At 41.1% G+C, this 25,927-nt stretch overlaps 1 protein-coding gene across 2 annotated transcripts in view; it reads right to left on the bottom strand.

The window, feature by feature from the left end:
- The window catches only part of DOCK4 (dedicator of cytokinesis 4), a 245,960-nt gene that overhangs the window by 135,770 nt on the left and 84,263 nt on the right, over positions 1–25,927 (bottom strand). For both annotated transcript variants that reach the window (XM_035128338.3, XM_035128339.3), the window contains exons 2-8: positions 22,628–22,711; positions 21,304–21,344; positions 20,102–20,157; positions 17,942–18,038; positions 15,522–15,670; positions 11,453–11,537; positions 10,779–10,930 (exon numbers count right to left, since the gene is read on the bottom strand). In XM_035128338.3, the coding sequence (XP_034984229.2) occupies positions 10,779–10,930; positions 11,453–11,537; positions 15,522–15,670; positions 17,942–18,038; positions 20,102–20,157; positions 21,304–21,344; positions 22,628–22,711 (664 nt within the window). The remainder of the gene's footprint in view (positions 1–10,778; positions 10,931–11,452; positions 11,538–15,521; positions 15,671–17,941; positions 18,039–20,101; positions 20,158–21,303; positions 21,345–22,627; positions 22,712–25,927) is intronic.

The following is a 25,927-nucleotide window of genomic DNA, read 5'->3' as shown; positions in this document are numbered from 1 at the left end:
GCTGCAATCCACTTCCTGGGCCTGGGTGAAACTGAAAAGGGTTCACCTAAACCAGAGGACCCAGGTGGCGCTGAGGGACCCAGGTGGCGCTGTGGTTAAACCACTGAGCCTAGGGCTTGCTGATCAGAAGGTTGGCGGTTTGAATCCCTGTGACGGGGTGAGCTCCCGTTGCTTGGTCCCAGCTCCTGCCAACCTAGCAGTTCGAAAGCACGTCAAAATGCAAGTAGATAAATAGGAACCGCTACAGCGGGAAGGTAAACGGTGTTTCCATGTGCTGCTCTGGTTTGCCAGAAGCGGCTTTGTCATGCTGGCCCCATGACCTGGAAGCTGTACAGCGGCTCCCTCGGCCAATAATGCAAGATGAGCGCGCAACCCCAGAGTCGGTCACGACTGGACCTAATGGTCAGGGGTCCCTTTACCTTTTTAAACCGGAGGAAACCCTTCACCTCCAGCACAACCACTGGATCCAGGGGAGGTTTGTCACCATCCCACAAGAGCAGCCAACCTGGCGGTTAAGTGCCATTACACAACAGATGAAGCAAGCAGTTTATCAAAATTTTCTTCTCTTCCTTCTTTATACTTCCACTGCCCCCTTATTTTTATTCAATGCCCCTCAATTGCACCCAAGGTTACTACCACACCCCTGAATCACCCACCTCCAGGGGATGGTATCACCCACTTTGGGAAACACTGCTTTAAATCCAGGGTTCCCAATACGGTGATTGTAGACACCACAGCGATCACATACACACAATGCTTACAAAGCACACTGCCCCTTGAGTTACTTGGGTGGGGATTGTTAACTGAGGTGTTGGGATTGTGCGGTACTGTCTGGGGCTTTTTTCATCTGTTTTTAATTGTTCGTTTTTGGGGGGTGCATATATTTTCCCTGTGTTTTCTTTCAGAAACGGAGAGCTCCTAAACATCAGCAGTTTTTCTTCTGTGAAACGTGTATTTTATTGTGCTCATGACACTTTTTCAGATTCCCAACGTGCCTCTGGGCCCCCAAAACCTTTATGTATATATAGCAAGATCACACCCTCCCTCTCATTCCGGGACTGCAAATCGCAAGTATGGAGAGTGGCCGCTATAAGAACAGGATGATGGAACAGACTGGTCTGATCCAGCACGACTCTTATATGTGCAGAGGACATGTAGTGGCCTAACTATACATTACACTAATTGTGCGACTCACTGCAATGTCAGGGATTTGAAAAACAAAACAAAACAAAAAATCCTAGGCACGGGCCAATCAGGAAGACTGCAGCATATTACACATTACATTCTCTGTATTTTACTTCATTTCTGTGAATCACTTCAGGGCTTACACTGCTTGTGGGAAGCAATTAATAAATTTAATACAGTGGTACCTCGGTTTATGAACAGAATTGGTTCCGGAAGTCTGTTCATAAACTGAAGTGTTCATAAACTGAAGCGAACTTTCCCATTGAAAGTAATGGAAAGTGGATTAATCCGTTCCAGACGGGTCCGCGGAGTACTTAAACTGAAGCGTTCATAAACTGAAGCATGGGTGTAATTGGTTCCGGAAGTCTGTTCATAAACTGAAGCGTTCATAAACTGAAGCGAACTTTCCCATTGAAAGTAATGGAAAATGAATTAATCCGTTCCAGATGGGTCCGCGGCGTTCATAAACCAAAAATTCATAAACCGAGGTGTTCATAAACCGAGGTTCCACTGTAAACTAAACTTCAGAGCTGAGGCTGAGAAAATGCCACCTTCGAAATTGATCGCCGTTTCTTTACCACCGCGGCAAAGAGTGCCATTTCCCCAGCAACACATTCTGTGAGACTGAGCTTGCTGCTCAAGAAACTACTTGCCTTTCTTCCCCCCCCCCCTTACCGGTAAATATGTTTTTCTGAGCATATTTACAGCTCTAAACCTATTTACCAATCATGCTGAATGCATGTGTGGGTATCTCACCAAAGGTTTGCCTACAGAAGTTCAGAAAACATTACCTACCAAGTGGAGTAGAAAAGTATGCAAGGAAAGGAGTTGGCATTTTTCAGCCAAGACCCATTTTTACCCCATGTGCCACTTTTGCTGGGGAACTGCTTCCTTGAAGGAATAGTACCCTGCCCGGATCTCCAAGCCATCAGGCAATTGGGCTTGGGCCTACTGAAACAACATTAAGCAGCCTGTGGGAATTCCTTGTTCCTCCTCCATTCAAAGCAGTGCTGAATAAACTGGATGCCTCTTGTGGTGCAGATAGGTAATTTTAGACCCTGGAATTAATGCTCTTATGGAGATCTTATTTCCACCGTGAGACAAACTTTTAGCATTTCTCTTTCTCTCCCTGCCCTCCACCATTTCATGCTTTTACAAATGCTATTACATTCCTGCTATATTAGAGCAAAACAACAACAACAAAAGCATGAAAGAAACACTTTCAACTTTCAACTCACATCAATTATAGCATCATCACGGACACAGAGGGAAAACAGGTTGGTTTCCGCTGTCCTGACTATAAACATGTTTGTCTGGGAATGAGCACCATTTTGTTATTCCAAAAATGTAAGGTACTTTAAAGTAAATAATAATAAAATCAGCATCTGTGGCCAGGCACACACCGGGCCAGTCCTCCTCCAACTATAAAACGTATTTAAAAATAAGAATGGTTGCTGTGGTAACCAGCAGGTCCATGTCAGCCAGATGACCACACCTGCCATTCCCTGAGTGGTCAAGTGGGGGTGGGGGCCAAACTGCGAGGCTCTGGGCTTCGGCCCCAAGTTTCAAGAAAGAAGATTCTGACTAAACTTAAGGAAAAACTTTCTGGCAGTAAGAACTGTTTGACATTGGAGCAAGACCTACTAGGAAGAGCTGTTGGGGTTACTAGGCCTGCACTTGTTTTAACTTCTTTGAAAAAAAGAGTTATCTTCACTGACACTGTAATTTTCATTGCTGACCTACCCTTGACTCTGCTTCCTGACATACCTCAGCCCATGGGGTTCACCTGCTATGAACAGGGGGGTTAGCATCAGAATAGCTTAATCTAAAACAAAACAAAAGAACAAAGCTAGGAGAAGAAAAAGCAAGTTTCAATTTTAAGTGGCAAGAGCTCGAAAAAGGTATTAAGAGACAGATATTAAAACAACAAAGTTGGTTCTTTGAGACAGAAGAAAATGTATTGATGCAGCCATAATAAATCTTGTTCTGTGTCCATATGGATGATATATCTGTGTGCATTTGTGGGCAAGGTGAAATATGAAAGAAACAGTGTTTACGTTGACAGAGAGCAGCAGATTAACCTGACATTGAAGGAGCCGGGAACAGTCAGTCAGCTGTAATAGGACTCTCATATCATATTGACACAGACCTGGAATATACACATAGAGCAGAAAATCTTATCACGGCAGCATCTTTCACAGTCAGTGCCCAGGAATTTCCAAGCTAGTTATTCATGTTACTTGGGAGAAATTACATAAATTATTTTTTAGTACTTGGGAGCAAAATTTTGCTTGAAAAGGCAAGAAACCCCTTGCCCATACTACAGCAAATTTCCAGAAGCAATGGCTAACATCGAGCCTTTTAAGTCAGGCCTTTATAGTTTAATGGGTTGCTAGTTGTTGCATTGAATGCATTAACAATGGGAAGAGGGGTGGGGAAACCCCAACCTATGCAGATTCATTTACTAGCTAAAATCCTAGGTCTCATCACTGAGTTATTGCTTCTAGATTTATATTCTTATGCCAGTTTTCTCTCCTCTGGCTTCCACTTGCTGCAACTGAACTCAGCCAACTGGCAGGCTCATCAGGCACCAACCACCAAGTGCAAGGAGTCTTTTTTGTGTGTCTGCATCTAATCCTGCCTCTTTCTAAGAATTTCTTTATTGGTGTGCTGTTGTTATTTTCTTTTTCTTTTGTAAATCTACCAAAGAATAAAATAAAATAAAATTGGACAAGAATTACAGTATATGTTATTCTTAATGCTTTAACATGAAAGCTCTACTAGTCAATAATATTTGCATCCAAAAAATCTAATTTCCATTTCCATCTCAACCACAGTCAGAAATTGACCCCGAATACATCATTTTCTTATTGTGTGTCTCTGCTCCCCATACAACTCTACTCCGTATACAACTGAAATAGAAGCAAAGGCTGATAGTATACAAAGACTGTACTACTTGCAATGCTAAAAAAATGCATTGTAGATAATAAATCATAATTTTAAATCCAAGTCATGCCACAGTAAATGACTTTTATTCTTTTCCATGGCCATGTAATCTTGACTTTGCCTCTTGTGGGGTTTCTGAAAATGCACAGAGATAAGCAGGATTTGTTGAAGATCTGATAAAAAAAATCAATGCAGGTTTGATTAAAGAATCAGTCTTATCTGAGAAACGCAGTAATTGGGCCCTCAAGCAAGGCTGGGGTCAAACTACCTCAATGTATTGCAGATGGTAAAATAGGTTCTGGTGTCAGATTATGTTTTATATATTGGCAATTTATTAAAGGCAACATCTACATTACCTGAGGAAAATATGTGTATTTCAAAACTACACAGGATTTTATAGTAGATGTCTATTCCAATAAATGTTGGAACTAAATGTCACAAAAATCCATAGACCACATAATTTGCCTACACCATTGCAGGTGCACATTTAAAACAACAGAAGGTTTTTTAATTTCCACCAGAAGCGCAATGGGCTGTATGTATTTATGACTACAGTATGCATATCCTTCAAGACTTTGAAGCCAAAATCCAGGGTGCTATCTTTTCTGGGCATGGCACTGTACAAAATTGTGGCACTGAAAAGGGGTGGGGTGGGGCGTTGCATCATGAAATCCTGCGAGATCACAACAACCAAAAATGACCACTGTTCTCTCACAATAAAAAACAATATATCCCAGTTTTTCTGGGACACTTGCGGGGTATGAACTATGTACATTTCAATTAAACCAGCACTCTCTGTAACAGAAAAACAGAAGCATTGCTGCATCCTTCAGACTGCAATGGGATAATCTGAAGAATCCATTATTCTTAAAAGAGTGTAATATCCTTTGGATCTTCATGTGTGATTTGAACTAATGAGCAGAACTATCTCTGTCTTAGGACATGATTCAGTCCTAGTTCATTTGGGTCACATTCATTTCAGCTGCAACATACAACACATGGTTAGCTCTCTTCCCACTATGATCAATAGGACTTTGAAAACAGCCGTGGTCTCGCGGTCCTCACTTGTACACTACAAATGATTGCAGTGTTCAAGATTTAAGGAGCATAAAGACTTGGCAGTAGTTATTAAGATTAGCATAATATTTCTTTCTTGTAAAAAAAAGCCTCATTAATTAGCAACTGTTATGTTCCACATAAACCTACATTGTAATTACCACTGCAGTTACATTAAATGCTAAATGACTTTAGTAAGAATATTAACACCAAAGGAGGTAGACATTTATTTTAATAATTAGCAGGCATCGGTTTGCATAAGTGGCAGTGCCCCCATCAGTACTGAGTGGGACTACTTTGCGGTTGTCGTGCAGAAAGTGTTCAGCCCAAACTGGTCCATGGTCCATTGTCCATCTTCATGAATTGCCTATGCAGCTGCCTTTCTACCCTCATGGCAGGAGTGTTTTGAGGGCAAATGCCTACCTATTACCACAAAATTCATGCTACCATCTACACCGCATGATATTTCTGCAGCATCTATGTGTACTCCCAGGTGGAGAACCTCAGATCCTTCAGATGTTGTTGGGTTCCCCCTCCCATCAGTCCCTGTCCATGTGGCAAATGGTCAGCATTGATGGGAGTTGTAGTCTAGCAACACTGGGAGGGTCACAGGCTCTCTGCTCCTGCTGTAGTGCAAACAATCATCCAACCTAAGACACACAGAATCATAGAATTGTAGGGTTCGAAGGGACCCTGAGGGTTATCAGATCCAACCACCGCAAAGCAGGAATCTCAGCTAGCTCATACATGACAGATGGCCAGCCAACCTATGCTTAAAAACCTCCAAGGAAGGAGAGTCCACCACCTCTCATGGGAGTCTGTTGAACAGCTCTTGCTGTCAGAAAGCTCTTTCTGGTGTTACGTGGAATCTCCTTTCTTGTAACTTGAACCCATTGGTTTGGGTCCTAGCCTCCATAGCAGGAGAAAACAAGCTTGCTCCATCTCTCCAGGCCCATTTTCTATGTTGCTTTAAGAAGAAGCAGGTATAGTGGTGCCTTGGCTGTTGAACTTAATTCGTTCCGGGAGTCCGTTCAACTCCCGGAACCATCCGAAAACCAAGGCACAGCTTCTGATTAGCTGCAGGAGCTTCCTGCACTCAACTGGAAGCTGCATCGGATGTTCAGCTTCCGAAAAAAGTTTGCAAAGTGGAACACTCACTTTCGGGTTTGTGGGGTTCAGGAGCTGATTTGTTCGGGAGCCAAGCCGTTCAACAACCAAGGTACCACTGTATAATAATAATAATAATAATAATAATAATAATAATAATTTATTTATACCCCGCTCATCTGGCTGGGCTTCCCCTGCTACTCTGGGCGGCTTCCAACAAACATTAAAATACATCAAATATCACAGATTAAAAACTTCCCTAAACAAGGCTGCCTTTATGTATTTTCTAAATGTCAGGTAGTTGTTTATCTCTCTGACCTCCGATGGGAGGGTGTTCCACAGGGCGGGTGCCACTTCCGAGAAGGCCCTCTGCCTGGTTCCCTGTAGCTTTGCTTCTCGCAGGGAGGGAACCGCCAGAAGGCCCTCGGCGCTGGACCTCAGTGATACAAAGTGATACATAAAATCCTCTCTTCTAATATTTTGGTACACACATTTCCTAACTTCAGAAACTTTTCTTTACTGAGTATATCACTTTGAGCTATCTTTCCCCGCCCCTGGCACCATCAAACTTGAGAATAGGCACAAATGCCTTCTAATACAGTCAGCATTTATGCCTGAGAATTTAAAATGAAAGAATCTACAATGTGTACTCAAGCTTCCTCAAATAAAGGAAATATTGCCAAAAGTTTGAACTGCCCCCTTTAATCGAGGGTTCTCTGAATATTTTGTAAATACAGTGTGACTTCAGCAAAAAGAAAAAGAAATAAGGGGAGGCTCCCACGTGGCAATACATCCTTGCTGGCTCTTTGCACACATGATTTGCTTTCCGTCCGCTCCCTGGCACATACTGGCCTGGCTGAGGCGTTTCATTTGCTCCATTACACTTGTGCCAGTGGTAGAAGAAAGTATTTCATTCCCTCTTTTGTAGGTCAAAGACTAAACCATAAATTGTGTCTGTGTGATATATGCCTGCATCTTTAAACAGGAGAAGGCAACAGCCCCATTTGCTGTTCTCACATGAATCACAATCTGTCTCTCTCTGCTTTCTTTTTCTGCAGTCAGAGGGACCCAGCTGCTAAGTGTCTCCATGCATACCACAATACAGTCTGATGAAATTACAGGTTTTCACTACAGCCTGGGGCTAGACGGCTTCGTGTCTCTTTTGGAAACCATATATTAAGCCACCTTTTCCTTTCAATATTAGTGAAGTTTGTTTTCCTTTTTATAAAAAAATAAAATTTTGCATGCTTCCTCCCTCAATTCTCAAAACGATAAAGCAGGGGTCAGCAAACTTTTTCAGCAGGGGGCCGGCCCACTGTCCTTCAGACCTTGTGGGGGGCTGGACTATATTTTGAAGGGAAAAAATGAACCAATTCCTATGCCCCACAAATAACCCAGAGATGCATTTTAAATAAAAGCACTCATTATATAGTACTCATGTAAAAACACCACAGGCCCCACAAATAACCCAGAGATGCATTTTAAATAAAAGGACACATTCTACTCATGTAAAAACACACTGGTTCCCAGACCGCCTGCGGGCCGGATTTAGAAGGTGATTGGGCCGGATCCGGGCCCCGGGCCTCAGTTTGCCTATGCAATAAAGCATTTCCAGATTGTTGAAAGAACAAATTATCCAAAGAAAGAAAACGCTTACCAGCAAGGTTAGTTTTTTTAAAATTAAAAACAGAGGGCTAAAATTTCAACAGCCTCCTTATACTTTTTGTGTTAAGAAGTATTAATCACAATAGACCACAGTATCCTCAAATATCCAGGCCAAGGATGGCACAATTTGTCAACCAGCCCAGTGAAGTGGGTAGGCATAGGAGTGAAGTCTGAAGTACTGATTCTTAAAGAGATAATTCTCAGAACCATTCCACAGGAAATTATTATTATTATTATTATTATTATTATTATTATTATTATTATTATTGCCAGTGGCACACATCAACTCATCTGGTTCAGCTCATAGCCCTGCTGCAGGTAGCCACTCTGAAAGATCTCCAAAAACCAGACCAAACTAAGATGTTGGGTAAATCAGAATTTGGGGTGCACTTTTAAGAAGTTAAAAAAATGTATCAGGGAAATTGTGTGTGAGAGGAGCACAATTCAAAACAAAAGCACAAATAGTTCCACATGCCCAAGCAAATGTCTTGTATTTCTCAAATGGCATCCTCCCTGCTGCATAGCAAATCCCTTTTGAAGCTTAGGGGAGTTTCAAAAGCAGTTTGCGCTATGGTCTTGGAGCCTGCTGTTCAAAGGAAAATAATCAACAATCCAACTGGGAGCAGCCATGCAGCTTTTTGGAGCCTAGGCTTTGTTCCTACAAATATTCCGTGACATATATATATATATATATATATATATATATATATATATATATATATATATAACGAAGCTGAATTTTTTTTCCAAAAAAATTGTAAAATATATTCCCTTACAATAGTTTGGAGGATGATTAGTGAGCAAGATACAGCGGCAAAGTTTGTTGTTAACAAGAAAGCTGAACAAGCTTACTGCCATTGCTTTGACAAAGAACGGATTAGGGCAGCATGCCTGCGGTTTTGATTCTATTTTATAGACCTCGTGGTTCTAAGCCCTGAGTAGTTTTGAGTGCAACAATGGATAAGAGACGGAGGCTTAGTCTAATATGTTAATAATGGACATTCTGTCTTCAGACAGCCAGTGATTTATTTATTTACAACTCAAAGGCTCTGTCTTACTTCCAAAAATCACACAAGCACATATCCATTATAAACAAATCTGGGGGTGGGTTGGGGGGGAGAATCTCAGCAGGTAGTGGCTGTAATGCAGCGTAAATTCCACTAATGGCTTTTAATGCAGAGGAAGCAGAGCTTGGCAGGAATTATGGATTTCCCAACACGAGCTTTCCCCAACCTGGTGTCCCTCAGTAGCTTTGCACAACAGTCCCAGCCAGCATAGGCTGCCATGCACTATGAAAATAACCTCTGTGTCATATAATGTGGTCTCTTTTCTTCTCTCTTCATCACATTTAATGGTGTTACATATTTTCACCTTTGAAAAGTATAGCTTGGCAGGAAGGAAAGAGCCATTTTCACAGGTTTTTATAGTGTCTGGAAAACAGTCACTTCAGTTAGCTAGCTATTCCAGGTTCTAGTTACAGGTAGGTAGCCATGTTGGTCTGCCGTGGTCGAAACAAAATTAAAAAATTCCTTCCAGTAGCACCTTAGAGACCAGCTAAGTTTGTCATTGGTATGAGCTTTTGTGTATCTGAAGAAGTGTGCATGCACACGAAAGCTCATACCAATGGCAAACTTAGTTGGTCCCTAAGGTGCTACTGGAAGGAATTTTTTAATTTTGCTATTTCCAGGAATTCTGATCTAGCAAATTTTGATGTATTAATGTAAAGGTAAGTTTTAAATAAAACTAAGCAGCACTTGCCGTACATAAGAAAGCAAACACCTTGCAATGAATTTATCAGCCCCCATCAACACAAACCTTTGTATCACTGAGTGATTAGATATGTCTGCCAGTGGCGGAGCTTCATGCTCCGGCACCAGGGGGTGGAGAACAGGTAGGGTGGGGCACGTTCTGGGGGCAGGGCACCAGCGGGGGGGCAGCCGCGATGGCACCCTGCCGGGATCGCGCTGCCGCTCTTCCAATGATGTCTGGTAGCAGGTGGATTCAGATGTGGCTAAATAAAGGCTAATCCTAACAATGTTTTCAGAAGGACATCCAATTGTTTTCAATGAAACAGAGCAGGGCTGTGCTGAAAGCAATTCATGAAAATCAGCAGCACTGAAAAACCGCTTGCCTTGACAACAATTTATCACAAACTTGCTCTAACCCAACACTGAACTCTCTGTGACATCAGGGCCAAATCTGATGGGTATTTAGCATGTGTTATGTCATCCTGTTCACTTTGAGCTGTTCACCTGTCGCAATCACCTTGATGACTAATCTGGAATCATTGCTGTCACTCATTTGCCCGTAGTGACATTTATGCAGCCTAATTGAGCTGCACAACATCACAAAGACACCTTACTTGTCATGCAACTCCCAACTTTGTTGGGATCAATTATATGCAACTGATTAAGGGAGGAGAAGTAGCAGCAGCAAAGGAAAACTAGATGGCAAATCAACAGTAGCCAGAGGCAACAATGGCAAATGGTGATCCAGAAATATCTAAATAAATAAGATGAAATAGAACCACATTAATATTTGGAGCTGAGCACCCATGTGTTGATCACCCCATGTATCCATCACTGGTCGTTTCCAGTAAGGAAAAAAAGTAGCCACCTATATTCACATACCAACTGGATTCAGTGGCTCAGACACCAATTCAGAAAGTTAGACAACAACAATTAAAATACAAATTTGGGATTACATTTATGGGTTCCCTAAGACCCAAGAGTCAACACATGCAAGGCAAAAATTCTTTGTTCTCCAAATGAAGACAAGAATGCATGAAGGAACATTCTTGCTTTCTTCAATGAAACTACCTGATTGGTCGGTTCTCTTTGCTATCAAAGAGTGAGAAGATGACCTCTAGTTCTTCTCCCAAGTTGGAACACATCAAACTCTTCATCTGAACGAAGAGGTGGTGGCTGCTTGCTGGGACGGGCGTGTCTTTCTTGCGATGACGGTGCTCCATCTACATATGGCCATCAACAGTCAGGTTACCATTTTGTATTTTATAAAATTCAGCATACCATAGACTAATGCTGAAAATAAGGCTATGTTCTGTTGCCTGAAACATAATTTTCTCCACCAGATCTTATTTTTAACCTCAGCCATCAGTGATGCGCATCTGATTTTTCATTAGGTAATACTGGAAAGAGATCGAAACGTTTTTGGCTGAGCTTATTCGCCAATCACTGCATCTAGTAAATAGTGAGGTTCAGTTTATTCACTCCCTTTTTACTTTATATCCCATCCTTACTCCAATGAACACATTACAATAAAGTATGCATTATCAGAGTTGGTTGGAAAACTCCCAACCAGGCAAAAACACTCATGGAGGGTGTGAAGCAGGACTGAAAAGTGGTCTGGCCTGGGGAAATGGGCGTAGGGTTGGAACATTCCAGAGGGTCAGTTAAGGAAGCTATTTGGCCCCCATCCCTGGTGTATAGGATTGCAAGCTCAAAGAACTGAAGGAAAGTGGAAATTTACTTACCAGTCTATACAGCTCTGTAATACTGATCTCCTCTGGATCCACCATAGCATATTCTTTTCTTGGTACCAAGTCAAGTCCTAGTTGTCTGCAAGGGAATATGGAAAGTCTGGTTGGTAAAGGACATTGGCTAGATCCTCCTAAAAGCATAGTTAGGATCTCTTATTCTCTTTATCCATTGACAGCTGCAAAAGAGACAGGTGGTACATAAATGAAGTGAAATGGAATGAATGAATGAATGATAAGCACTTTGTTCCACATGATTGCAAAACATGCATCCAGTGCAATATTATCAGAAACAATTATTATTACTCCCATTTATATAGAGCTTTTAATGGTTGGCCAGCACCATTTATTTGCATGCTGATTTCCCACAGGAAACCATGATCAAGGTGGTTCACGACATCAAAACGTTTCACATAATTCTGCAACCGTAACAAGACCTAAGACAATTTAAGTAGTCGTAGAAGTGATGCACTAACAAAACATCTCATAGTAACAAATATTCAACAGAGTTAAACAACTTGCTGAGAACTAATGACCAAGTCTGACAACAAAATACAGCAACGTTAAGTCAGATAATAAATGCATATTCAAAACTAAATATTGCCCCAGCAAAAAAAACCCCAACACTCTAAACAATACCCCATCCTAATGTTCAAAGTATTCGCATGCAGTTGTACACTTAATTGTTTTCTAATCTAGCACACTTATTTTGGGTGTAAAATACTGGTTTGCAAATGTCAAAACAAAAACATTAGATAACAAATAATGACATTAGATGTTAAATAGTTGAAATCCCTGCATTACAGGGGGTTGAACTAGATGACCCTCTGGATCCCTTCCAACTTAGCAAGTCCATCCTTCTATTATAAGAAAGTAGCACAAGATGTAACGGGAGGAGGGTATCAGGTCATGATTGCCAGGGCGGAAATGATAACAATATACATTTTGGAAACATTTTTTAGCTTTTGGTGTGGGATTCCGATTCAAAGCTTTATCAGCTGTTTGCAACCCTGCAGGATATAGGCAGTCCCTGTTTGCCCTGTATCTTTTTTTCTGCCCGTGCTCTTGTTTCCAAAACTTGGATACAATGTGCTTATTGCATGAGGGGAGATCTCTGTCTTCCAGTACACCGGGGATCACTCCCCAGCTACAGCCCTCCATGAACAGGTTCCTAGAGGGGCCCAATTCAGGAGGGTGTCTAAGGGGCTGCACTGAGAAAGGAGGCTGCAAATCCCCTGTATGTGCTATTTTATCCAGGCTCCATTCTGCAACTGGTACAACAAATGCCGAGAAAGAAATAATCAGGTAGCAGATGGCATAAATCTGAATAACTCACCTGCTTAATCTTGTGATGCATCAGAAACACTTAAGTATCTTTGATTTGCAAATTGTACAAGCAGCTCCTTTAATTTAGAAGATTAAAGCTCTCCCAGGAACATGTACAGATGCCTGCCGCCTTGCCTCTAAAACAACTGGCGAGCAAACCGCTTCTAGAAAGAGGCAAAATCTGCGCAAAACTTTCTGCTTTCATATAGGAGCATCCCTATGCATGGTTTATTACCTGGATTTATCTCCATTCTCTGCACCAGTCTCAGCCCCTGTGAAATACGACCACATATTCTCTACTGCCACCCATATTCTATTCCATATTCTATTCACTCTCTGCCTGCTCTCTAGGTTGATATGCATTGCAGTACATGATCGATTCTAATGCAAGCCCCTTATGTGTTATGTGCTCAGACAAAGGCAACAAACCCTAGTAAAGCAATTCTCATAGATGACAACACAGGAGGGAGATAATACAGATGCGCTTACAACAATGGCATAGAAACAACGGGTCCAGCCAGGGGTATGTTTGGTTTTTTTAAATTTTATTTTTTGTTGAATTTTTAGAATGGATGAGCCAGTTGTTTTTACAGTTGTTTTACAGCTTAAGCACCCATTCATTTGCAAAGAAAGCACAAAACAGGTTCCCAATAATTGGCACCTCTAATAGTCATCATTATCATCATATACCTGGATGCCTCCCATTTGACTGGGTTGCCCCAGCCACTCTGGGCAGCTTCCAACAAATTAAAACATCAAACACAGTAAAATATCAAACTTTAGTCTAAGAAACTTTAGTCCTATCAGTTCCCTGCAAGAACATAATCCTGAACTTTAATGCAACTGCCTGGGTACTTTCAGCCTGTGTTGCCATTGTCCCAAATAATTTTGAGATGAGAGAAGCCCACTGTGTTTATTTTTTCCTACAGCATCCTGTCTAGAATAGAGATGAGCTGGTTAGTTTTTTCAAACCCTGCAAGGTGCTGTCAAGATCAGTGGGAGTCTTACCTGGCAACATTCAGATCACATTCAGCGTCAACACATAACTGTATGAATTTTTCATTTCCGAAATAGGTGACGGTATTATGCATTTAGTAAAAGCGAAGTGAAAGGCTTTGATATGGCACGGGTTTAGCAAGCACAGAAACATAAAGGCTTGTTTGCTATAAAAAATTTAACACGGCATGTTGATTTTTCTGTATGTCTGCAAGCAAATATTCAGATGAGAGCAAAAGGCAAAAGGTTTTCTGAATTCCTTCTGCCTTTGTGGAATTTTTATTTTGCCATTTATAAATTGAGATTGTCCGGACAGATACCCTGTTTCTCATATTTTAAGGCACCCCCATAAAATAAGCCATAGCAGGATTTTTAAGCATTCAAGGAATATAAGCCATACCCCGAAAATAAGACATAGTGATAGGAGCAGCAGCAATGCTGGCCGCGGCAGGAGGAGGAGGAAAAAAATAAGACATCCCTTGAAAATAAGCCATAGTGTGTTTTTTTGAGGAAAAAATAAATATAAGACGTGTCTTATAATATGAGAAACACGGTAGGAAGCAATCTGGCTGTGCCCATGGCCAAATGAAACTGAATTCTGGCGCAAGACACTCCGCTGTTTTGCCATCACAGTCAAGGAGGAGCATTAATGAGATCTGTTTAATCTCCTCCCATACAAACCCTCCCAAATCTGCTCCAGAGGCCCATCTAACCCTTCAGAGCTGATTTTGATGGTATTTGGGGGGGGGGCTGGAGTCAGCAGTAGAAGAAGAGAAACAGGAGCTTCTGTTGCACTTTAATAATTAATATTGCAAATGTAAATGCACAATAATGCTTGAGGGCACCACCACTATGGAGGCCCCGTCATACATTAATCCAGGGGAACTGGTGTCTCTTGCCAGCACTTGCTGGCATTGCGTGCTGCTAGGGGATGTGTGTAAATACACATACAGAGATGGTTGTGAAGGTCTTTCAAAACCTCCTGGGTGGGTACCAAATGGTGGGAAAGCCTTATGGAATTCTCCTCCGTTGCATGGAATATTTGCACTCCCCAGTGACGTGAGAGTCAGTACAGAGATTACTATAGCACTGGATGGATTATGACAGCAAGGTGAGCAGGCAGCACTTCATACTTAAGGCTTTTATTTCAGCAGGTATTTTAACTGAACATTGATTTTATTGTTTAACTGTTTATTATTATTATTATTATTATCATCATCATCATCATTGTATTGTATTGTTAGGTTGTGTGTACACCACTTAGAAGGCTGTAAATAAGCAGTGTATAAATTGCTGGAAAAAATAAACAAAACTGTGGACAACAAGCAGAAGCAAAAAAGAAAGAAAAACCCTTGAGTGAAGTTCCAGTCAAGGGTGACTGTTTCCCATCTTCTGTTTTCCACGGCAGAAAAGCCACTGTTGTCAGGGGTGGAGATGAGATGAAAGGCATAAAGCTGCAGGTGGGAGAGGGCAGGATGAGAGATTTTCTCTTGTGTGCAGACACGCCTTTCACTTAAACAAGAGGCTTCCCGGAGACTGACCGTTTCTTTTCCCAAGGTAGCTAAAAGGACATACATTTTTCATGAGCATCAGTCATGGTGATGGACCCCCCCCCCTCCTCTTTAAATCTTCCTGTGTAAAAGCTGCCTGCTCTTCATGTTGCTTTCTTTTAATTGCCTTGTAATAAATAAATGCAATGAATGGAGGAAAACGCAATTGGTTTTATATATCATCTCTTACTCACTCATTGCCCCAGTCCAAGCGAGCAGTGATGTGCCGTTTGACGTCCTTCATCCTATCATGGGTGAGATGGCCGACGAGTACCTGCCGTCGTAGGTCTAGGATTTCATTCATTATATGCCATAGTCGGTGAAAGAGATCCCCTTCATTTCTCTGTCAAATATATATATAACCAAATTCTTAGGCTTTGGTACAGAGAAATAAAACAAAGAACACCTTTGCTTCTCTAGGGTATTCTGTTCTTCGGTTTGCAGAAACGTATATATACAGTCATACCTTGGAAGTCAAACGGAATCCATTCTAGAAGTCTGTTCAACTTCCAAAACGTTCGGAAACCAAAGCACAGCTTCTGATTGGCTGCAGGAAGCTCCTGCAGCCAATCGGAAACCCTGTCGGACGTTTGGCTTCCAAAGAACGTTTGCAAACCGGAACACTCACTTCCGGGTTTGCGGCCTTCGGGGTCCAAGGTCTTGGGAAGACAGGCGAACTAATATCAGTGTACTGGAAGAAGCAAAGATCACCAGTGTTGAAGCAATGATTCTTCAACATCAACTTCGTTGGATTGGTCATGTTATGCGGATGCCTGATGATCGTCTTCCAAAGCAACTACTCTATTCCGAACTTAAAAATGGAAAGCGTAATGCTGGTGGTCAACAAAAGAGGTTTAAAGACTGTCTCAAGGCAAATCTTTAAAATGTAGTATAAACACTGACAACAGCCTTTACCAAAGGTGTCATGGGCTTTGAAGAAGCTCGATCTCAAGATGCAAGGGAGAAACATGCTAAGAGGAAGGCACGCTTAGCAAATCCACACCGTGATCAACTCTCGCCTGGAAATCAATGTCCCCACTGTGAAAGGACGTGTGGATCCAGAATTGGCCTCCACAGTCACTTACTGTGTTTAACATACACTTGTTAAAATCGTGTTTATGGAAGACAATCTTACTCGGCTACGAGTGATCGCCAAAGAAGAAGTATATCTTGATCTGTAACTGCGTAAAAGTATAGTCTTGTAATAGGATTGATCCCTACCCCACAAACTCCTCCGTACTCCCAATTTGCCTCCTTATCTTGACATATAAAAGTTTTGTTATTGGGGGGGGGGGGTTGAGGTCAAGCTGTTGGATGGTTGCTGTGGCTCCAAGCCCACATTCCCAGCATGTTCGCACTCCTGTCTCAGCAATGGCTTGGCTTGGTCGTGTCCACATTTATGTCTACCATCATGGAGAGAAAGGCACTTGACCCCAAAGTGCCAGTTGCCCGCTTACTACCCTCCTTCTACCATTTATAGCATGAATAAGGATGATGAAAATTGGATGGTTCCCATTCTCTGCACTACACCCTGTGGTATTTTTCTATGTACAGTGAGGACACACAATGATCCCATACCTTCAGCTGCTTATTGGCTGTTATCAGGAAGCAAGGCAAATGTCTGAAACGGTCTTTAGTCATTCCAACAAACTTTACTGAACAGAAGGATTATAGTCTAAGGACTCTCATATGGATTGGAATGAATATTTTAAAGTCATCCATGGCACTGTGTCATTTTAATGTTGGTAGTACATTGGATTTCACTTTAAATCTGTTAGATTAGCTTTGTGCAAGTACTGTTTAAGGCTGTTATTGTCAAGGTCAGTCTTTCTGCTACTTTTGTGCATCAAAGCAGGTTTCTTTCTTTGTAAAAAAACATCTGCTTTATCTCAATTCAAAGTGCAAACATGCAAGATACTTAAAAAAAAAGATCAGGTTTACTTCTAACATTTTGTTATCTAGTCTTCACCTTCACTTCTAAAATTAATCCTACATTTAGCTACCTACATATTCAGCTGAAAATTTAGCTACCTACATATTCAGCTGAAACAGACATTTCCATGTTCAATTTTGGGTGAGTGTGTGTGTGTCTGCTTTAAACCACGAGGGCAATTTGTACGGAGGCAACTTATACACAGTTAGGCCACCTTATGGAACAAGCATTGGGCTATATGCAAGAAAGCAGCTGTCATGCAAAAGTCTCCTTATGGAAGAAGCATTATGTACATAAAAGGGTGTGATTTGCATGGTACCCACAGCTAAATTCTCACACTAGTATTATGTTTACAATTCCGGTTGCTGAACTATGACTATGAATGGAGAACCCAACAGATTATCTCCACACTTTGCCTGGCAGCAGCAATCATCAGCTTGGGGGAAATCAGAGAACTTCATCCAGGTACCCTCTTTCCCTGTCCCACCCCAACATTGTCAAAGCTGACCTCACTGACGACACACAGGACTTTTAACATTCTTTATGAAATAACTGGTATACCATTTTTAAAAATACTTAGATTTGTTTTTTGGAAAAAATAAAATAAAACTACTTTATTGCTTTAGAAAAATACGCATTATCCCTAAAATTGTTTCCAGAATAGGCACATGGTGCATTTACCACATAAAGTTGTTTCCACATCGTTCCCCAGTCTCTTAAAGTTGACGTCATCTCTGTGATAACCGAATCTTCTGTGGGAACAACCATTTCAAACTGCCTGTTGCCATCAAAAGAAATACAATATCCAGCATTAAAATGGCATTACTTTTACTAAGCAGTTTAAGATCACAAAACCAGGTTGGGATGATCAAATCTGGATGCAGTTTCCTTCCGCTTATAATTCCCAGGAACTTTTGAACATTAATGGAGACCGAGAAACTGACTCTAACAAACTGAACTGTGATAATTCTGCAGCAAAGTATCATTGCAATGGACCATCAAGCATTCTGCTTGGTCAACACCACAGTGTGGAAACATATCATAACCAAGAGTCTTTCCAGTATGCAGGATCTGCTAAGAATTTTTAATTATTGTTATTCTTCCAGAATGGTTTTGTTTTTTGCAGGTGTATTCTGGATTGGGTCACTGATGTATTAATAGTGCTTTAATGATTGATTGATTCTGGACCATCCACACATAATTCTACTTTATTAGTTGTTCTGTGATGGTTCCCCAGTGTTATTGTCTTATTGACATCTAGAGGGATACTGTTGCAGTATATTGCAACTAAAGTAGGTCTAAAACCACATCAACCATGTTACCTAAAAGGGTGGAATTTATAGTGTTCAGTCTTGGCATTTGTAATATGTTACTTTCTGGTGCTTAGATAATACTTTACTATGTTTCCTATGAATTTCCTGTGCTATTTTGTAGCTGGTTTTTATGTGTCATGTTTGTTGTGGATAGTAAAGAAGTTGTTGTATTTAGTTGTTGGTTGCGTTTTGTGGAATTTTTTTTTTTTACATTTGCTCATTATTTAAACGTTTTAATCTATGTTGCAAACCGCTTACAGTTGTGCTTAAATATAATTGGTATTTAAGTTGTCAAAATAAATAAATAACCATAACATTTGTGGTTAGAAACACTATCGGATTTCAGTAGGAAGACATGGGATATGCACTGATTGGAAACGAAACAGTATATCTGGCCTGAACATTTTTGCAGGACCAAAAACAGAAGATTATGCAGAACCACACCGATACCATCCATAGCTGCCAAGTTTTCCCTTTTCTCGCGAGGAAGCCTATTCAGCATAAGGGAAAATCCCTTTAAAAAAGGGATAACTTGGCAGCTATGATACCATCACGAGCACAAATCATATGAATGCACAGTCAAAATGACACCTGGAGTCTCTCAGTGACTGATATTGTTAACCACCAATAATATTTGCACTCCAAAATAAGCTCCATTACATCTGGTGCAAGGAAATAAAAGAGTCGTCCCGTAACAGTTTAAAGATTAATCATTAAACCATGACTCCTAATCATGGTTAAGAGACCAACAGTGCCTCAACAGGTTGCAGACTCCTTTGCATCATTCATGTGAAATTCTGCCTTCCTTTCATTTTGGAAACTACCGCATTTTCCCGTGTATAACACGCCCCTGTGTATAAGACGCCCACTATTTCTGGAACTTCAAATAAAGAAAAGGGGGGGATTGCCAAGAGTTCTTAAGCTGGGGGGGGGGGGACTGGCGAAAATCGCTCAGCCGCCTGACTGACACTGCCAATCGCACGCGTCGCCAAAACTACCAATCGGTTGCCCAATTGCCACAGCGGCAGCCAATCAACAGCAGCCCTTGCCACAGCCACCAATCACCCACCCAATCACCACTGACAATCTCCTGCTCATGGCTGCAACCAATTGCCTGTCCCCCCTCTGCACTATCCATGTATAAGATGACCCCCCATTTTTAACATTATTTTATAATTTTAAAAACCTCATCTTATACATGGGAAAATACGGTAACTGTGGTGCAAAATTACACTTGCCCTGCTCTTTTCCCTAATCGTAGTTACTCTAACCCAGTTTTCAAACCCATATCTCTGATTGCATGGCTAGTTTAAATAAAGGTGATGCTGCAACGTAGTTAAAAAGGACGGTTACTACGCAAACACATAGGGCACTCCCAATTTCCCACCCATCTACACCAGGCCTTTAAGGTGCCATGGGCTTCACTTTGAAAGATTTATCCCTTTTCAACACAATTCTTGCAACAGCTTTCCCCACTGCTGCTTTATAGCCTTTGCCAAAATCCCAGAACCCCAAAATCTCCACCTACCCTTTGTTCTTAACACAGGCATTTTTCAGGTGAATATAGCTGGATGGGAAGATACCCTGGAAGAGAAAAGGAGCTAAATAAGTGCCACAGACAACCAAAGACAGGGAGAGGGAGGAAACTGGCATGAATGCATTATTGAAGAGAAAAACTGAGTCCATACTATGGAAGACGTTTGCATTATACTTGCAAAACTTGTTGGAAGGCAATACAGTGCAGTAGAACTTTCTGTATTCAAATGGTCCAAGAGAGCATTATCGTTGGGTCCCGGCAACTCAGGTAAAGAGTGAGGACTGAGGTGTCAGAAAAATTCACAGGTCCGCTTACGAATCAGGGGCAGTGGTTGAGAAGCGCCTGCTATCACTGTAACATTGCTCATCTCTTCGCATCTGCCACCGTTGTCCCTCACTGCCATTTCAGAGTGTGTGTGTGTTAGGAAGGTTGTTTAATAGAGAATAACTGTGAGAACAGGGATGTGTCCCTAAACTACTCACAGTGGCTGGTAAGTAGCTATGCTGCTGAATTAATTATCTGCAATTCCACTTCCTCCTGATAAACTACTTCATGTGAGACAGATCCTATCCCTTCAGAGCCTTTGTTCCCTCCTCGTTCTCCAAACCTAATAATAATAATAACAATAATAATAACAATAATTTATTTATACCCTGCCCATCTGGGTGCTCTCAACAGAATATTAAAAACACAATAAAAACACGATAAAATATCAAACATTAAAAACTTCACCAAACAGGGCTGCCTTCAGATGTGTTCTAAAAGTCAGGTAGTTGTTTATTTCCTTGACATCTGATGGTAGGGCGTTCCACAGGGCGGGTGCCACTACCGAAAAGGCCCTCTGCCTGGTTCCCTGTAACCTCACTTCTCGCAGTGAGGGACCTGCCAGAAGGCCCTCAGAGCTGGACCTCAGTGTCTGGGCAGAACGATGGGGGTGGAGATGCTCCTTCAGGTATACACAGGTGTGGGTGTGTGGGTGTGGGTACACACACACACACACACACACATTCTTCTACTACTACTGCTACTATCATCAGGCTACCACAGGCTACAGCCACCTTTTTATGCCTTAAACGATACTGCTACTTGGTTATGCCAAATAGCTTGGTTTTTGTGTGGCAGCTTTATAATTCGTATGAGTATTTCAGCGTGATTTTACATGCATTTCAGGTGAGCAACAAAAGTGGTTTTACCTTGAGGTTGGGGTTTTTTAAGGCAAATCCTCTGTACCAGCCTGTAGAAAAATAATAATAATAATAGATACGTAAACTTACATTTTATCTGAAAAACTCTCTGACATATGTCATCTACAATAATAAAAAGTGGCAGATGGATTCATAGCGTGCTATTGTATCAGCAGTGACACATGACGCAAATCTCATAGTCTTTAATGGGTGGGTCTTGTGCAGAAAGAAAAACGTTCACAATTGAAGTTTCCACACACACACCCCACACGTTTTTAACTAGCACAAACTAACACCCATAAAAAAAAATCAAAGAATTGTAAACAACAGCACATAAATAAATAGATATCCTTTCAGCACTGGTATGAAAAGGAGAATCTGAAACATAGCAGAGGGTATGCATTTATATTTTCTTTGTCTAACGGACAGAAATTTAACCCATTAAATCAAGAGAGAAAAGAACTCTAGAGTCTTGTGGCCAGGGCTTTTATTCAGCCAGAACTCACAGGAATTCAGTTTCAGCACTTTTCAGGTGGGAGCCATTGTCATTATAAGAGAACAAGGAAAGTGTTCGTGGTTTCAAAAAGTGTTTCAAAAAGTGAAAATCCGGCTTTTGGCAAAGTTCTCGAGCTTTTTTAATGGGTTTTTAATGGGATTTTCCCAGACTGCAGTGTTTTTCACCCAGACACTGTTTATGGCTGCTTGAATTCCGTCTATGTCCAGGAAGTTCCAGGCATATGGCAGCTCTAGTTCACTGTGATGTCCAGCATCCTTTTTCTAGAAAAATAGCACTGCTCGTGGCATTTCTAAAGCTACACCTTTTCCCCCAACAAGCACACATTTTTTGAATAATACATTTTAGCATCCAGTATCACATGAGTGGTACTAGATGCTTCACCCAAAGATTTTGGTGTTATTTTTCTTACCTCTACAGAAGGTGACTGACAATGCACTTGTTTATAATATACTTGTTTATAATTTGGAGCAGACTTCAGTGTCTAGATTTTGCTTTCATGGCTACTGAAAATGCCTACTGTACATATAATAATTATTTCCCCACTGACCGCGGTTGCTTTTTCCACAATATCTGGGTGACTGGACTAATTCTGATATATTTTAGGTTAGAAACAATTAATTTTGCAAGTGATTTCCTGTTACAAAGGCATGTCCAAACTCTGTTGCCTTTTCTCATCAAAGATTAAAGTTGGTTTGTCCCCCCATTAAATAGGCACTTATCTAGAGCAAACACACTGATCCTGCCTCAGTGTAATGAGGTGAAATGACCTTGGACAACCTTCCCACCAGACAGTCCTGTACTAATGTCAACACTTACCATCACATTTCTCCAGTATTTGAACAGTATCTCCAATCTCCAGTGATAAGCCATGGGGGACTGCTCCTCGAAAACTTGCAATTACTGAAAGAGATATTAAATTCCAATTAAACATATATATATATTTAACAAGCCACATGTTTGCCATTAAGCTTTCACTGTAACGAAAAGCATGGGCATTAATGAACTAATTTTTCTAAAACACACAGTGATATAAGATGTATTCATGGGCACAGCCAGGGGGGCAGGGAGGGGCAGCTGCCCCCTTCTATAAAAATAAATAAAAAATACATAGCTAACTGAGGTTCTGCCTCCCCATACAAAAGGTCTGCCCCGTCCCTAACAAAAATCCTAGCTACACCCATGGATGTATCTACCGGTACTAAAAATATGAGATTATGGTTTTAGTGGGTAGATGGCAAGAGCTCCCCCCCCCTTACTTTTACCCAATAAAAGAAAAAGGAGTTCCCTTAACAATAAGTAACAGAAACATAAGCAGTTTCTAGTGTAAGAAAAAAAGACTCTTCATATCACTGTGAAAAGAGCTTCAGAAATATGCAGACAAATTCATGGTAAAATCTAGCACTGTGCTTGGATACTTAATGGTGCTTTTATTTTAAATCTAGATAAAACCTGTAGCAATTAGATAATGACAAGACATATTGAATATGAGAAGGAATGTGTTTTATTTTGTATTTCTCTTTTGAGGGTTTGTTTGCTGGTTTTCAGGTGAGAAAAGGTATAGAAATCAGGTTTTTTGTGAAAAGGGGTTTTTTTTCTCCTTGCACCCCCACTAACGATCTCAATTGCCACAATATTTTAGGATGACCAAACTCATGGTTGCAATTAGCCTTGCTAATTTCTGTGTTAATTTTTATTCTGATCCACTTTCCTTGGTCAAGGTTTTTGGGGGTTTTTTTCTTTTGCAAAATCTCCCCCCAAACACTAAGTTTTTGAGCTTTTTAAAAAAGGAAATTCACCAATATATATATATATATATATATATATATATATATATATATATATACACACACATACATACATACACACTTTCAATATGGGCTGCCATGCACCCAGATTTTCCCGGACATTTTAACGAATTTCTGAAAAAATCTTCCTGGATGTTTTTTTCGGAGAACGAATCCGGGATATGTCCGGAAAGTCCTGGATGTATGGCAGCCCTATTTTTAATGGACTAGCATGGGGTTTATCTGTGATTGTAGCAATCTTACGAGTCTCATACTGGTAGCACTTTGTAAAGGCTAAACTAAAAAAAAGTAGGAGAGAGTGACTTTACAGGATCATTCCTAAGATGAGGAGTACAAATGCTGAAAGGGACTGCTAGAGCATTTAAGTTCCCTGCAAAAGATCAGGTACATGCTCTGAGAAGAAAGGAATCTCTATGGCCCCCTTTTTACATGAATGCTTCAAAGGGACTTTACCTGCACTTTCGTTTTGTTTTCTAAAATGTGGGCAAAACCAAATGTGTGGGTGGAGAAGGGAAAAGACAAATATGTTAGACACTGTTAATCCATTTATCCTTTTTGTTGTTAACTGGTGGGTATAGTAATACTGGTAAAGAAATTTCAATTTGGGCCAAAACCTTTGCTCTCCTCCATAATCTCACAACTGAAATCACTGTTAAGAAGCTCAACAGACAAAACTATGGGTGCAACAAGAATGAAAGGAAATCCATCAGACTTGCTGAGAAAGCAAGACTCCAGTAAGGAGGAAGCAGCTGTGGAATTGCAGATGTGCACGGAGAATTACTTATCAGCCCAATCAAGGAACTGCAATGATCTTTCGAGTCCCAGCTACATGACAAATTGCCTTTAAAGTTCCAGCTGCTCTCTCAAAGACACTGCTTGTGAGTTAAGTCCCACAATAGGAAGGAGGGGAGGAAGGAGGGCAGCGCACAAGGTCAATGGCACCCTTGAACAGTAATCCTGAAGACACTTCCTCTTCAGCCTCCCGGTTGTGAGCAGTACAAAACAACTATCTTTACAAAATAGCCTTTCTAAAGACGGAAATCATCCAGTCTCAGCAGAAGCAAGAACCGTCTCAGCAGAAACTTAGCACGGCTGGAAGCAAACTTTCCTAGGCATTGCCTGTATTAAAACGATTGTCGTTGTTATGTGTCTCGTTATGGATAATGGCAATCCGTACAGTGCATATGAAACCATGACAAAAAGGGGCACCATTTCAAATTTCCACAGCAGTGGTGGTAGCAGAGGGGAAGGTTTGTTTAAGGACTCACTCTTCAGTGTCAAACTGGAAAAATACAGGGGCTTGGGGTCTATGGTAAGTGAACGGAAGGAAGTTTACAGAAGGGAAGTTACCTATTCAGAAACTTCTCCCGTGAGTGTGGGTCAGAGGGCTGTTCTGGACAATGTGAGAACAAGCACGCTGGGCAGCAGAGAGGAAGGGAAATTTGCCTTCCATAAATCTCTTCCCAGTCATTTAATATTACAATCGAAACTGGCCTATTTTAGGAACATTTGGGATTGTCCTTTGTACCCTTCATAACTCCAATAGTTGTGCAGTTATTAACACAGAACTGTCAACACAATAGCCTATTATGATTATGACTATTTGAAAAACAAAGGGATTCAAGGGTTCAGCATGAATTCAGTATGCATTCCATGCATTCCGTCCACTTAATTGTTCACGATAATAGTACGGAAACAGTAAAGTTGCTAAGAGATCCGGAGGAATAATCTCATGTGTTCTTAAACTTAGAAGAAACAACCTAAGCAGGCCCAGAATTCTACATTCTACATTCCGTGGGGCACTGGAGTCAGTCATAGGCCCTACCAATGAGATCAATCCATTATTTTATATTTTTATTTCACAGTTGGCAGAGCTCGTGAAGAGGAATGTCCACATGTAGAAATAGGCTTATTTCATGTCTCATATTCTGTGAGTGGGCAAGGTTCACTCTCTCACCCCACTGAATTTAGATACACTCAGGTGGGGTGAACTGGTTCATAGAAATTGTAGGGTTGTTGATTTGGAAGGGACCCCTGAGAGTCATCTAGTCCAACCCCCTGCAATGCAGGAATTTTTTTTGCCCATTGTGGGACTTGAACCCACAACCTTGAGCTCAAGAGTCTAATGCTTTACCAGCTGAGCTATCCTAGTCATATTCAGCATAGTAAACCTGCAACCTTTGTGGGGGGTTACATTCCAGGAATCGCATCTAATGCCAAAATCACGTAAAGTCAAAACACGTTGGGTTCCATAGCGGGTGCAATTGCCAGCGCATTCCCCCCCCCCCGATACCCGCCCCCTTTTTATTTA

Source organism: Zootoca vivipara, chromosome 9 (assembly GCF_965207765.1).
Source record: "Zootoca vivipara chromosome 9, rZooViv2.hap1.1, whole genome shotgun sequence".
In the NCBI taxonomy this organism is placed as follows: domain Eukaryota; kingdom Metazoa; phylum Chordata; class Lepidosauria; order Squamata; family Lacertidae; genus Zootoca; species Zootoca vivipara.
The sequence above is the reverse complement of the archived record's forward strand: the minus strand, read 5'-3'. Positions and strand labels throughout refer to the sequence as shown.